The sequence below is a fragment of the Carlito syrichta genome, unplaced genomic scaffold (genome assembly GCF_000164805.1).
Source record: "Carlito syrichta isolate Samal-C Ts95f unplaced genomic scaffold, Tarsius_syrichta-2.0.1 Scaffold136712, whole genome shotgun sequence".
Classification (NCBI taxonomy): Eukaryota; Metazoa; Chordata; class Mammalia; order Primates; family Tarsiidae; genus Carlito; species Carlito syrichta.
In genome coordinates this window covers 519,132-534,029 of record NW_007080808.1, presented here as the reverse complement: position 1 = coordinate 534,029, position 14,898 = coordinate 519,132, and the positions used below count along the sequence as shown (strand labels likewise).

The 14,898-nt window shown below is 36.4% G+C and overlaps 1 protein-coding gene across 1 annotated transcript in view; it reads right to left on the bottom strand.

The window, feature by feature from the left end:
• The window catches only part of ADAMTS6 (ADAM metallopeptidase with thrombospondin type 1 motif 6), a gene marked incomplete at its 3' end in the record, with an annotated part of 238,514 nt that overhangs the window by 7,488 nt on the left and 216,128 nt on the right, over positions 1 to 14,898 (bottom strand). The window contains exons 13-14 of the mRNA XM_008049780.2: positions 11,320 to 11,465; positions 9,253 to 9,316 (exon numbers count right to left, since the gene is read on the bottom strand). Of these exons, the coding sequence (XP_008047971.1) occupies positions 9,253 to 9,316; positions 11,320 to 11,465 (210 nt within the window). The remainder of the gene's footprint in view (positions 1 to 9,252; positions 9,317 to 11,319; positions 11,466 to 14,898) is intronic.

Sequence of the window (14,898 nt, the reverse complement as noted above, 5' to 3'; positions counted from 1 at the left end):
ACCATACAATTCATATTAACCTAAAATTACCCGTACTGTTCCTGTTATTTTATTTTATTTTTTTGCCGTATATATTAAGTATATTTATAAGAATGAAGTGGTTGGCACATATTTCTTTTCTAATTATAATTTGGAACATAGTTATAACAATGTTAGGCAATGGATCAACTCTGTACCTTGTCATCACTTACCCTGCACCTCTCCCTGGGGGCAAGATCTGTAGTTTCAGAATGTTCTCAGCTATCTGGTTCTGCTGCAGGGTAAGATTAGACTGGAAGTAAGACAATGTCAAAGGTGACAAAACTCTTTCAGAGAAGCTTACCTTGCCACACCCACCTCCCAAGGGCTCCATCTCTGATAAGGATACTAGGTCAGTAATCAGAAATTCTGTGCCTTACTGGATCCCTTCCATGGTACTAGCCTGTTGCTAAGCTTTAATTTCCTCTTTATTAAAATACTTGTCCTTCCTCTTTATAAAATTGATTTGAAGATTTAATGAGGTTTTGTATGAAAGTACCTTGTAACCTAAAAAACAGAAATGTATATACAGGTAATAACAACTACACTGTATTGAGTACCATCTAAGTGCTAGAAACAGCACTAGATGCTTTATATGTATTACTTCTTTTAATTCTCAAACAACTCTGCAAGTTTTATATAGCCTATTTATTTAGGAGTCACTGAAGTTTAGAGAGGTTAGGTGACTTGCCAAAGTCAAAGAGCAATAAGTATCACAGTCAAGATTAAAACTCAAGTCAATTTAACTCCGAAGTACATGCATTTTTTCACCCCAATCTTGCCTCCAAATATAGGCTATAATTTTCCTGTCTGCCACAACCAAGGCAAAAACACTGTCTAATGACCTTAAGCAATGGATTGAAGAAGAAAATACTTGCTGAATAATACACTCCTCTAGCAAAGTTGACTAAAAGCACAACTAAGTACCATACAATCTATACTTAAATTTTAGAATAGATCACAGATGACCTGAAAACCCTTTTCCCTCCATACATTTTTCAATAGATTTGATGCATAAAGAAAAGAAGGGAAACTCAATGTTTAAGGGCAAAAATAATGTGACTTTCCATTCTAACCAAAATAGGGCTTATGACTTCACCAGCAGTTCTATCCTAGTCACATTATCAAGCAAACACGCAAGTCACAAATAATATGGAATAAGGAAAACACAAAGATTATTTTGGTTTTGGAAAACAGGTAAGCACCAGAAAATTCTTTTTAGAAATGTAGAAAAGTCTTTTTCATAATAGCTAATACTTCTTTGGGCTTTGATATAAAATTTGGTTGATATAAAATTTGGTTCATAAGCTTAATACAGCTGTATTTTTACTGTTTACAAAACTTAAGTTTTCTAATAAGACATTCACAACACTAACCTTTAACTTGTTACTTAAAATACTTATAATATGTACATCAATTTCTACTCTATTAGAATATTCTGCATGATAATTTTAAGTCACTGGAATGAAACATTGCTCAGAAAAACAGAAATGCTTGATTAGTGGTCAATACTCTTTATGACAGTTAAAAAAAGATGTCATACACATAATAATTCAAAGTTTATTTATGAACTGCTCCCAAGCAAACACTTTTCAGAAAACTAGTCTTTACTTTTCATTATGGCTTTGCAAGATAATCATGTTAGTTCCTACCTCTGCATATTTATAAAACCCATCAAGACCTCGTCAACCATTTATCTCTATGTCCATGAGGAGAACTGTGTCCTCAACCAATGAACCCTCAACATTATAACTACCCTAAATTCTGCCCTCCAAGCCCAGGTTCCACAAGATCATGTCCATTAGATTAGTTCATGATGTCAAAAACTCAGTAATAGTTCCTGATTTAACAGCAGTACCAAACTTCATCCAGTTCTTCTATATATCTTTAATAAATGTTGCTGGTTTCTCAGTAGCTTCAAGGTAAAAAGTATATTTATTTATTCAGTGGCAGCTGTTGTCTTTATCTGCTATCCTGGCCTGGAGACCATCATGTGCATGTCACAGAAAGGGTTCTTGTCTAGCTGCTTTTGAAGATTTTCTAGGGTGACAAACGGTGAGATAGGGAACAAACTGCCCAACCAATATATCCTGATGAATTACTCAGCCTCAGAGTCTAGCATCTGAATACTTTTGGCATTTAGGCTGGCTATGTTGCTATTAAGAATTCGTAGGTCAATTTTATATCTTGACATCCTTTTCTAATCAATTTTTAAATCTTTTAAGATTGAAGATTTTATCTTTATAGGTTGCCTCTTCTAGCTCTATGGATCTCTTTCTTTGAAATTGGGATAAGAAGCCTAGGAATTAATGGGAAAACTGCCCCTTTCCACTGAAAAGCTCTTCTCTTCCTATCACTCCTATACCCTCTAAATGTCTGAGGTAGGAATTAAATCAACATTAGGAAGAAACTGTGGATATCTTGTTTTTGCACCTGCTACTTTTTAAGACTACTTGGCCTATGTTAGTTCTAGGTCCTAATTTCTCCTTTAATCTAAGGAAAAATGTACTGTCAGCCTTGTATGTTTCAATCTGATTCATCATTATAGGGTCCCATGCAGGAGGACATTCAAAGCTTCAAAATAATAGAGTGTTTGTGAATAGTTATGTAGTTCCTTTTTTTTTCTTTTGGAGTTGAGGTCTCACTTTGTTGCCCAGGCTAGAGTGCAGTGGCTTGATCACAGCTCACGGCAGGCTTGACCTCATAAGCTTAGGTGATCCTCCTTCTCAGGCTCAGTTTCCTTCCTCTTCCCCTCCGCTTGACCCCCCAAAGTATCTGGGACTATGATCCTACACCATCATGCCCTGCTAATTTTTTGTCAAGACAAGGTCTCACTAGGTTGCCCAGGCTGGTCTTGAACTCCTGGGCTCAAACAATCCTCCTGCCTCGGCCTCCCAGAGGGCTAGGATTAGCCTTGTTACTTAGTCCTTGACTGTCAAATTGATTCTAACTAATTGGAATGTTTTCTCTCAAATCTTATTTATAGGATCATTCAATATGATATGCAAAGTATTAAATTATGTAAAATATGCACTAGGGCAGGAGGCTGGTTTGATAAAAGTATCCTCTTATGAATACCTCAAATTGGGGTAACATACATAACAGAACCTGGGAATTATAGAAAATAAAGAACACTTCAACCATTATACATTCAGAAAAAGTACCAAAGTTAAAGAATACAAACAATCGCATAATACTTCTATAGTAACACCTATTCTTTGTTAGCTGGAGAACACTGAACTCTTGCTTTACATTACACAATGTCAACTCCAATCACCTCACCATTTATGATTTATCATTAAATTCCATGCCTTATAGTTTATATAATAGAATTTCTTAGAACAGATTTTTAAAATATAGAAGTTTCTACTCTAATATGACACACACATTTATGAAAAATCTCTTCCCATAAAATTGAGCACTAAAAATAACAGCATATGGGGAAAATTGGGTTAGAGACAAACGACTCAAAGACAGAGCACTAACAATAACAACAATTCTGATAAAATGCTAACACAGTTTTTAAAAAATACATGGAAGGTTTATCAGTTGAGGTCCCTGAGCTATAGAAACAAGAAGCCAATGTTCTAAGAACAGGCAAATAACAAGGACTCCTATGACAGGGCATGTGGTCAAACTGAGCAAAAAGAATGTGGGGTGAAAGCTCATCACGTACAGTACAATTTTCTTTCGCTGTTAAGCGATGTTGATGGAGTTTGATTTTAGCTGCTATGTTGCTTAGTGTCACAAAATAACTCTACCTAATATAAGAAAATTTGTGTTGCAGAAACAATGTTGTAACAGAATAAAACTTTTTATTACCATAGTTCTAGATTTATGTTGAAAGAATGGAAACTTAAAGTATCCCACCAAGCCTACTGACAAGAAGGGGGAGAACTTCTCTCAGTATAGGAAGGGAATATGATTACAGTAATAGGTCTGGTACATAGTAAGTGCCAATAAACGTTAGCAGCCGCTACTTCTACTACTGCCACTAATCCTGTGACTTCTACTTTTACTATAAGGATTGAAATGAAAAGAGCTCTGAGACAGACATCTGGCTTACCCAAATATTTAAACTTCCTGTTTTCTTGCTAATAGAAGTCTGGGCTTGTTTTGGTTTTTTTTCCTCAGGAATTTTTCTCTCAGGAAAGGTGACCCTAACTCCATTTTAGCAGCAAATCAGGATTAGTCTAAACCAATTATGTAATTCCGATCCTTTTGCCAATGACTGGTTTAAAGGTGGCTGTGTAGCCTCCAGGTAAGTAAAACATGAAGGACATCTGCTAAGAAGCAAAAGAGGAGATATGGGAACAACTTCTTAACACTTAAGAAAAACAGCTGGAGTAGTTTATCTTTTCTTTTCCTCTCAATATTGTCAAGACAAAAGTACTTTAGGCGCCCTGACACTCTTCTAATTTTTTGTGTTCCCGTTTCTCACAGAACTTGACCTTTTGGCATGTCCTTCACTATGTTGTCAGCTTTTTGCTGATTTTTAAGTGATTTTCAAAAAATCTTATTCAGCAATTAAAAAAAAAAGTTCTGTCAGAATAACTTAGTCTGCTATTGCCAAAAATAAAAGTTGCTATATGTCTATACTTATTTTTAAAGTGAACTTGTTTTAAGAATTTTATATATAATATTTACAATTTTTTTGGAACAGAGCCTTCCTCTGTTGCCCAAGCTGGAGTGCAGTGGTTCGATCATGGCTCACTACAGCCTTGAACTCTGGGTTCAAGAGATCCTCCCAAGTAGCTGGGATTACAGACACATGCTAGAAAGCCCTGCAGAGACAGAGTCTTGCTATGTTGCCCAGCCTTGCTATGCTGACCTTGAACTTCTGGCCTCAAGTGATCCTCCCACCTTGGCCTTCAAAGGTGCTGGAATAAGCCATCACGGCTGGCCTACGATTTTTTTTTTAACAATTATTTTTCTGTTGCGTAGCTAGACTATCGAGCTCTGTACCACCCTGTATGGTTGACACTGGGCATGTGGCTATTCAAACTCGAATTAATTAAACTTTAAAATTTCATTCTTCTGTTGCACTAGCCATATTTTAAGTGCTTAACAGCTAATTTAGCTAGTAGCTACCAGACTAGATGGTACATATATAGAATATTCCCATCATTAAAGAAAGTTCTATTGGACAGTGCTAGATTAGGTGGTTTTGAAAATTTAAATTTTCATGTATTAGAGTACATTAAAGTAGGCCCCAGCTCACAAAAATTATGATCAGGAAATTTTATTAACTTGCATAGCATGAAAATAAATTTCAGTATGGTAGTTGAACTGCTTCAAGTTCTGAACTAGTAGAGTCAACATTAGAAGAAAACATAGTCAACATAGAGAAAACATAATTATTTATTTATGTATCCACAATATGGTTATGTTAACTGCATCTCCTTATAATTTGCTGAAATGAAACAGAAGACAAATCTAGTAATAGCAGTATCAACCCACCAATAGTAAGTTCCACAATTGGAGCCCTGACATAAAACTCATGAGTAAAATGCAACAAGCCTGAGATGTCTGGCACTTTTCTTTTCTTTTTCTGTTACCTAGAGTATATAGTATTTATAATATTAGGACTTAAAATGTATACCTACCTCTATAATTAGATAATAATGTAAGGAGTTGAGAATTAAGAGGTAGGTTTGATTTTCTTACTCCTACCTGAAAGTCTGATATAACGTAGGTATCCAAGTCTTCTACCCTTATATAAAATTTCAATTCAGAAATTCATACCATTCAGACCAAGCTTCACCTCATCTGGCTTAATAAACGGGGGTCACTTTCCCTCTTTTATTAAGGAATTTGAGACCTGGTTCACAGTGTCACTCTACACTCTAAGTTCTCATAACCATCCTCAGTGACCTCAATATCTGCATGAACTTCCCCTGCCCCCCACTAGCTTTATGGTTCTTTGAACTCATTTACCTCTACTCTGCTTGAGTATGTACTCCCAGGGTCACACTCCAGATTTGTCATCATTGAGATATTCTCACTTGTCATATCTTAAATTTAAATATATTTCCTTCTCTGATCTCACCTTCTATTTCCCTCACTTTGTTTCTCCTATTACATTTTTGTTTCTCCTATTTACATCTTTGACTTTTATAGGTTTTTAAAGTTAAGTCCTTAACTTTCTCCCTCTTACCCTTCTTCAGACTCTACTTTCATTCCCAGTGTGTAGAGTCCATGCTACTTCAATCATTCTTACTAATATCCTTAAATGTTTCTTCATTTATTGTTCGGTTATAATCTTGTCTTTCTCCAATCATTATCATTTAAAGAATGAATCTGAGGAGCTTTCAATGGTTTCTTAATGCCTCAAGATAAAGATCACACTTCTTAACCTCTAGGCCTTATACTTAATTTTCCTCTAAGATGCTCTCATTGTCACTTTTTCTTTTCTGGTCAGCTCCAATTTGCCCTTCATGCCTCTAGCTGCCTATGGGAAGAAGTCCCTAAATCCCTAATTCATCTAGAAGCCATTCTGTGTGCTTTCATAGCTCCTCATATTACTTATCATTCCATATTATGATTTTCAGTGCTTAAGTGATTTCCCAAAAAATTATAAGATCCTTGAGGGCAGATACTGTCTTTTTCACCTTAGCACAGACTAACATAGGGTAAGCATTCCACTATTTTTTGAATAAATAATTCTAGTAGCTTGAAAAGATCATTATAATTGAAGCTTAAAGCTACATATAATTATCCCAAGATGCAAGTTCAATAGAATTAAATATGATAAACTATAGAATATATTAGAAGGCAGTATGAGAGGAAAATAGAGCAGGGTAAAGATTAGAAGTCCTAAAGTTGCAGGGAGCAGGGAGAGTTTGCAATTTTAAACACAGTTTATGGGCTAATCTTCATTGAGAAGGTAAAGGCCGAGTAAAGGGGGGGTGAAAAAGTTAGTTACATAGATATTTTAGTAGACGTGTATACAAGGCAGAGGGAACAGTCAAGGCAAAAGGTGAGATCACGTCTGGCATGATTAAGGAAGAAGGCCCAAGTTGCTGGAGCAGAATGAATGAGGAAGAAAATATTAAGAGATGAGTTAAGAAAAGTAATGAGGTCAGATTGTATAGACCATGCAGGCCTTAGTTTGAACTTTTGATTTAAGTGAGATGGGAGCTATTAGAGGGTTTGAGTAAAGGACAATCTGATTCACTCTACAGGGAGTAAGAGTAATAAAAGGAAGCCCTCATAAGAGGCTATTAATGTAATCTAGTGAAGGACAATGGCAACTCAGATCACAGCAGCAGCAATAAAGGTATTAAGAAGCACTTACCACATATTTTAAAGGTAAAACCAACTGGATTTCCTGAGAAATTGGAGATAGACTTTGAGACAAAAAAAAAAATGAGTCAAGAAAGACTCTAGGATCTATGATTTTTGGCTTAAGCCAAATGGAGTTGACATCTGAGATGTGAAAAACTTCTGGAGGAATAGGTTGTAAAAATGTTTTGGGAATAACATTTGGACATGTTAAATATTAGTCTAATAAAAGTCTAATTAAGTAGTAAGATATGGATCTGGAATCCATGAAAGAAGTATAAGTAGAAGATATAAATTTGGGGACCAAATGGTAAATAAATGGTACAAAAGCAATGAAATCAGATGAGATCACCAGGGAAATGAGTACTGGTAGAGCAGAGAAAAAGGCAAAGGACTAACCCCTGAGTACTCTAACATTAAGAGGTCAGAGTAAAGAGTAGGATCCAGCAAAAGAAAAAGAAGAGTAAGCAGTAATGTAAGAGAAAAGTCAAATGTTGTTGTGTCCTGGAAGCCTACTGGAAGTCAAATAAGATGAATACTCAGAATTTAATACTGGATTTAGCAACATAGAAATTGTCTGTGACTTGACAAGAGCATTTCAAAAGAACCACAGAAGCAAAAAACTGACAGGAGAAATTTTAGAAAAAAAATGAAACGAGAGGAATTGCATTCAGTAAATATTGTCAAGTCTTTTGAGAAAATTTGTTTCAAAGAGGGGCAAAGAAATGGAAAAATAACTGACATGACTTTTTGGTTTATTTGTTTTTAGATAGGAGCATGTTCATATGCTTATCGAAAAATCCAGAAGAGAGTATATTGGAACAATCATTTACATATTTATGAAATCACTAAGAATTAAGACAGGAGTAGAGTTGGAGAACATGAAAGTGAGGGAGAGTGGGTTAACAGTTTAATGGTATGAATTAAAAACTGTAGTTTTGGCTGGGCGTGGTGGCTCAAGCTTGTAATCCCAGTACTTTGGGAGGCCGAGGTGACGGTATTGCCTGAGCCCATGGGTTCGAGAACAGTCTGGGCAACTTGGTAAGACCTCATCTCTACAATAAATCAAAAAATTAGCCAGGCACGGTAGCGTGCACCTGTAGTTCCATTTCCAGCTACTTGGAAGGCCGAGGCCGAAGGATTGCCTGAGCCCAGCAGGTCAACACTGGGGTGGCCGTGAGAATGCAACAGCACTCCAGCCTGGGCGACAGAGTGAGACTCCAACTAAAAAAAAAAACAAAAAACCGCTGTGGTTTTTAGATAGTGAAAGAAAGGATTATCTGTAAACGAATAATAAGGTATAGTCAATCCACTTCCAAGCCCAGTCATTCAGGGGCTAAGGGAGAAAACAGGAATCCCTGGTCTGAAAACTATCGAGGAAGCAGATTTTCAGAGAAGAACCATTTTCCAGCAGAATAAGAAAAGTAACGGGGAGGAAAATTCAGAGAAGTCAGAGTATGAGGGATTTTGAATTATTGGGGGAACAGAAGAGTCTCAATCATTGGGTACGGAAAGAAAAAAAGAAAAGAGGAGACCTACAGTGTCTTATCGCTTGGATGGCAAGACATGAGGCATGATGTGGGAGTCTGGGGCTTCTCGCAGTGGCAAACACAAGATGGCATAAGGGTGTAATAGGATTAATTCTGCGGACTCAAGAAAGATAGTGGTGGTAAAGTTGTGAGTGTGTGGGGAAGATTCAGTGTATGTCTTGCTCTTGATATCTATTGTGGAAGGATGTACTTGCTCTTAGTGCTGGACCTCCCCCGCCCATCCTTGTTGATGGACTTGACGGATCTTAGGCCAGTTCCATTCATTATTAAGTTAGAAAATTCATGTGACCCTCACACACATGGATTTCTTGTCAAACAGCTTGCAATTTAAAAAATCTCCCTATTCTACAGGAAAAGTAAGCTAATTTTTCATAATAGAGTTTGGTTTGGTTTTACTTACATCTGTGTTACAGGAGCGATACCGTTTCCGTTCCCCAAGGCAATATTTTCCACCTCCTGAAGGTCTGAAAAAAACATTTTGTTTAACATGTGAATATAATATATCCAGTCACACAAAGAATACATATATTATTTGATGAAAACATATTAAAGCTTAAGGAAATATACAATTTGACATATTATTAATTATTAAAATAGTTCATGCTGGGGATTACCAGCAACAATAAATATTATGGTTGTTGAACATAAAAATTAAAGCAATTTACTATGAGCAATTTAGAAGACTCTTATGTGTCATGAATTAGGTTCTCAAGAAATTAAATCAATGTATTTTCTAATTATCATAGTACTCAGTTCAACATGAGTTTAAAAATAACTTATTTATAACAAAAAGTCATTTAAATCATATTCAACAGAATTCATAGTCTGATGCTACATGTTCACTGAGTAGGAAATGGAAAGTCTGTGTTTCTCCAAACAGGAAGCAAAGAAGACACTTTGTAACTCCCTGGAAATAGCTTCAGCTCAAAGTAAATAATGCAAAAACAAATTTAAAATTAATAAAAAAGTAGGATGCCAAATATTTGATTTACATAAGTTAATCTCTAAAGTATTTAACAGTAGGGAAAATGATATGCTATTATTTGAGCACATAATCATTAAATGGAAAAAAAACCTAATTTTTTTCTTTTAAAAGAGGTTCAGGTCATTCTCTTAACTATATGGGTATATTATTTATCATGGGGTTTTATACCTTTGGTTATTAATTTATAGCAGCCTTCCTTCAGTTGACCTTAGATTAATTAATATGCACGTTTTAAAAAAGATCAAGTTTAAATGATAATTTTGGGCTCACTAGCGTCAATGGTATCATTAAAGCTACATTTTTAACGTATCTTTAATGGCAGTGAATACTGACTCTCAGCAAGAAAATAAAATGGCTCACTTGAACCAGCTTCACAGAAATCGTGTTGGTCAGACAAAAACATGGTGGGTAACAGGAAGCTCTGTTTTGCAGAAGGGTAATAACTGGTAGAAAGTGGGAGAATGGAAGCACAGAACTAATATAAAGCAAAACACTTTCAAGCTAAAAGTAATTTTTAAAAACTCAGACGTTTGGAGAGAAGAAAAAAGAGAGGTCCTGAGTTAAAATGAGAAAAGTAAAAAATAAAAATAGACCATCTTCTATCCCAAAGGGAGACAAAAAGTAGAAGTGTCATCATAACATGAAGTGTCTGCATCAAATTATGAGCCAGGAAAGAAGGCCTTCATACTGAGTTCTAGATCAAAATCGCACTTGACATGCAGCAGCTAAGGAGCAGTTTAGCCTCAGGGAGGACAGGAAAGTACAACTAGTGGAACAGTCCACCTGTAATGGGCACTGGGCACTGATGGGAGGGAGAAGCAACAGAGCTAGCAAAGAATACGGATGGGGCTGGCCTCGCGCCAGGGAGACTCTGACTGGAGAAAAGAGCGGTGGGAGAGGAGCAGTCTGACCTGCATAAAACAGTCATGGGGAGAAAAGTGGTGGCAGCTCCGGAAGATGATTAATGGGGGCATGTGAATGGAAACTATTTTAACACATGGGCAGTATTCTTTTCATTGTGATTTGTGATGCGAATCAAGGCATTTCAACCCTTGAAGTGCTCTCATTGGTCCTTTTAATACTAATGTAGCAGTAATAATTTTATGTGACATGTGAAAAGACCTTAGGTTTCCTGGGAATAATAGTAATGTAGCTAAGACCAGAAATGGATTCATCCATTATTCAGTAGTTTTTGGAGGAGGAAATCTATCTGATTATTATTAGATTAAAAGTCTGGCTTATCTGGGACAGATACACTTTTTAATTTTTTTAGTTTTATTTTTAGTTACACAATAAGGGAAAGGGAAGAAAAAGAAAGTCTGTCTAACAAAGCTCCTCCACTTTCCTGTGCCTATTGCTTGTTCTGAAGACAAGCACTTGGCTCACTAGTGAAACGTTTTTACAGATAACATGTGAAACCACAGCTTTGAATCATTTCCAACTGTGTCTTTTTGTTGGCTCCGGCTTACTTTAGCTACTTACGCTGGACTGTCACAGTGTCTTAGGGATGAGGAGACGCCTCCCCCGCAGGTCCTGCTGCACTCTCCCCATAGTGACCAGGGACCCCAGCCCCCATCTATGCTCTGCGGCCAAGTGCCAAAAGGAACACAATCTCCCTGATAACACCACTGCAAGATTTCACAGAAAACACAGAATTAGCTTTTAGGCAGATAGAGCTATCAGGATAGAAATACATAGGGTCAGGTAATGACCAATTATAGGCATTAGCATCCTCCCAACAGATAACAGACAGATAGTTCTTTAACTGTGTTTAGACATTGGCAAGGTGCATGTGATTTGTGAATTATCTTAGGCCATGATTTATAAACCTCTAACATGTATCAGCAGTTCTAAAAATCCTTACTTTGCTTCTTTTTCCTTGGTTTCTCCTTCTCTGCATTTTTAGTGTTTCTCATTATGGAACTAGCTACAGACCTCAAAGTCTTTTTTAGATATTTTAGTATTTTCTTTAAAATTTTTCTTTATATTCCAATATTATTAGAGTCACGGAATGATAACGCAATATGGAAAGTTCCCCAGTAAGGAATTTTTATGATGGTAATTGCTCTTTCTTTAAAAAAAAAAAAAAAGGCTACAATAGTAAAAGAATGTGTTGTGGCATTTCATCTACACGAGCACTGCAGACATAATAAAAGTAATGCCAAGACATTAGAGACTGGGTACAAAAAAACCCTTATATACACTGACTAGCCATGTGTATGGCCCCTGCATGAACATATGTACTGGAATTCTGCTCAGCTCTGCTCTCGCAATAAACCACACATACTGCACCTAAGTAGAAAGCCAGGAATAATTTATCGAGACACAGACATCACATAATCAACTCATAACTCTAGCATGATAAATCTTATTTGCAGAATATGACAAAATGAAAATCTTTTTTCAAACCAAGCATTTGTAGGTATTTATTAATGCATTTTTCTGAAGTATCAAACTTTGACAAATCATACGATGCTTTGAAAGTCGTTTGTTTATATGAGTAACAATAGAGAACATGGTTATTAGAGTTGAATAAATGTCAGCACTGTAGAGTGTTAAATAAAAATTCAACAGTATGTTAAATGAAGAGGATTATGACATCTGATGTTTAGAAAGTGATCACTTTATTATACTAATTCTATCACCAAGCTTTGTTGAGTTTTCCTCCAGGATTTTCCTGGAATTCGTTCACTTTTCACCTTTCTCGCTGCTACCACTCTAGACCAAACAGCAAATGGAATAGCTTTTTATCTGGTCACTGTGCCTCAGCTTTTTTTCTACTACAATCTATATTCCAGAGAGATCACATTTTTGCTTAAAGAACCTCAGTTGTTTCCTACTTCCTACCACTGGTCAGTAGTGGACTTAGTGATCTAGTCCCTGTCTCCCTCTTTAGCCTCATTCTCTGTTGCACATTTTGCTCCAGATAACATTGCATTTCCCCCTTCATACACTAACTTTGTTCCTGCCTTAGGGCATTTGCATTTGCTAATCCTTCTGGTAATGCTCTTCTCTCAGTTCCTTATATTGTGGTCTTCTCATCTTTTGATTTCAGGTCAAATGTCATTTCAATAGAAGTCTTCCCATCCTTGTTCTGAAATGGTATCTTACCACTCTTTCTTGTCCCAATCCTCCACTGCACAGGATCTAACAGTGACTATATCCTCTTGTTTCAGTTCCTTTTACCACTTACCACTACTTTAAATTACCCTGTTTATTTTTCAAATTACTTCTTTCTCTCCTCTCCTTTGAATGTAAAAGTCTTAAGAACCACAGGTGGCGACTTAAATTTATTAATTAAATGAAAACACTCAGTCCATCAGACCCACTAGCCACATTTCAGGGGCTCTATAGACATATGTGGTTAATGGCTACCATGTTGGACGGAGCAGATATAGAATATTTCCATCATCATAAGATGTTCTATTGGAAACAATGAATGCTTAGAATAGTGCTTCACATGTAGTAAGGATGCAACAAAAATTTACTGAACAAATAAGTAGTTAAATAATAGAATCCTGTGTCCTGTTTTTGAGTACTATATCTCAGGAAGGAACTGGATATACTAGAGGGTAAAGAAAATCAAATTTGTATTTGTACCCCTGATAGTTGGGACCAAACTGGCAATCAGTGAGTTTTAGTCGTAACAGACTTTTAAAGGGGGTGCTGAGCTATATCAATTATAAAAAAATTAGTCAACAGGAAGTAAAAATTTGGTTGGTTATAAGTAAGAATATTCTGCTCCTAAGTCTGATAGATATTAAAATAGGGTATTAAGAAAGACTGAATTTTAGACAATGAAAAATTACCATGAAGATAAAAAAGAAAACCATCTGTCCAAAATGATGAAGATGAGGCAGTTGGCAAAAACAATAATACAGTATCAAGTCTGGGATTAGATTTGCTGATAATGTTTACTTGAGAGGGAGGAAGTAGCTGACAGCTTACGATTTACCAGGTTAGTCTTGAAGACCAACACTTTTTATAATGAGATGCCATTTGCATTAGCTCTTGACTTTTACTAAAGTCACAACATCAGGTCAAATAATCCCCAGTTTTGTGTTTTTGTTACAACAAGTAGCTGTGCATAAGAATATGTATACCTGCATCTATTTTCCTATGCAGATAACTGAGCAGTGCCAGTCCTGGCGAACAGTTAACTGATTTTTTTCCCTTGTTTGCAATTAATGGGAACTGACACTTTTAGAAATCTCAAATCTTAAAATTTTCCTATTTTTTCAAGTTGGAAACTTAGCATTATTGATCTCAAATAACATTAAAGCTTTTTAAAAATGTTTATTTTATATAATCACAGAGTTGCATTTAAAGCGCAAGGGGACTCCAGAATTCATGTAGGTCTAGATACTTTTTTTTTTTTTTGAGTTGGAGTCTCACTCTGTCTCCTAGACTCGAGTGCAGTGGCACGTTTCCGGCCACCACATTCTCGACCTGCTGGGCTCCGGCAATCCTTCTGCCACAGCCTTCCAAGTAGCTGGAACTACAGGCATGCGCTACCATGCCCGGCTATTTATTGTAGAGACGAGGTCTCGCCAGTTTGCCTGGGTGGGTCTCGAACTCGCGGGCTCAGGCAATCCACTCGCCTCGGCCTCCCAAAGTGCTGGGATTATAGGCTGAGCCACCAAGCCCGGCCAGTCTAGATACTTCATTTTTTCAGATGAGGAAGCCAGAACCTGAAGGAGCTGACTTGCCCAAGGTTATTTACTAGTAGAAAAGGGATTATCTATTCCAAAACACATAAAAAGTCAATGGTAAAAAAGTCAGTTGGAGGTGTAGAATTATGTATTTAAAGACATTAAAGAACATGTTAATATCTTTTATTGGATTTTCTTTTACTAAATAAAATACAAAATAACACTAGAGAGTTTAAAAAACACTCAATTGTACATACACATGATATTTTAGACCTTTGAATATATCTTATGATTTGTAGAGAAAAAAATTTGGCACAGTGGCTCATGCCTGTAATCCCAGCACTGAGATGGAAAGATCACTTGAGGCTAGGAGTTCGTGACCATCCTGGGCAACAAAGCGAGACCTCAT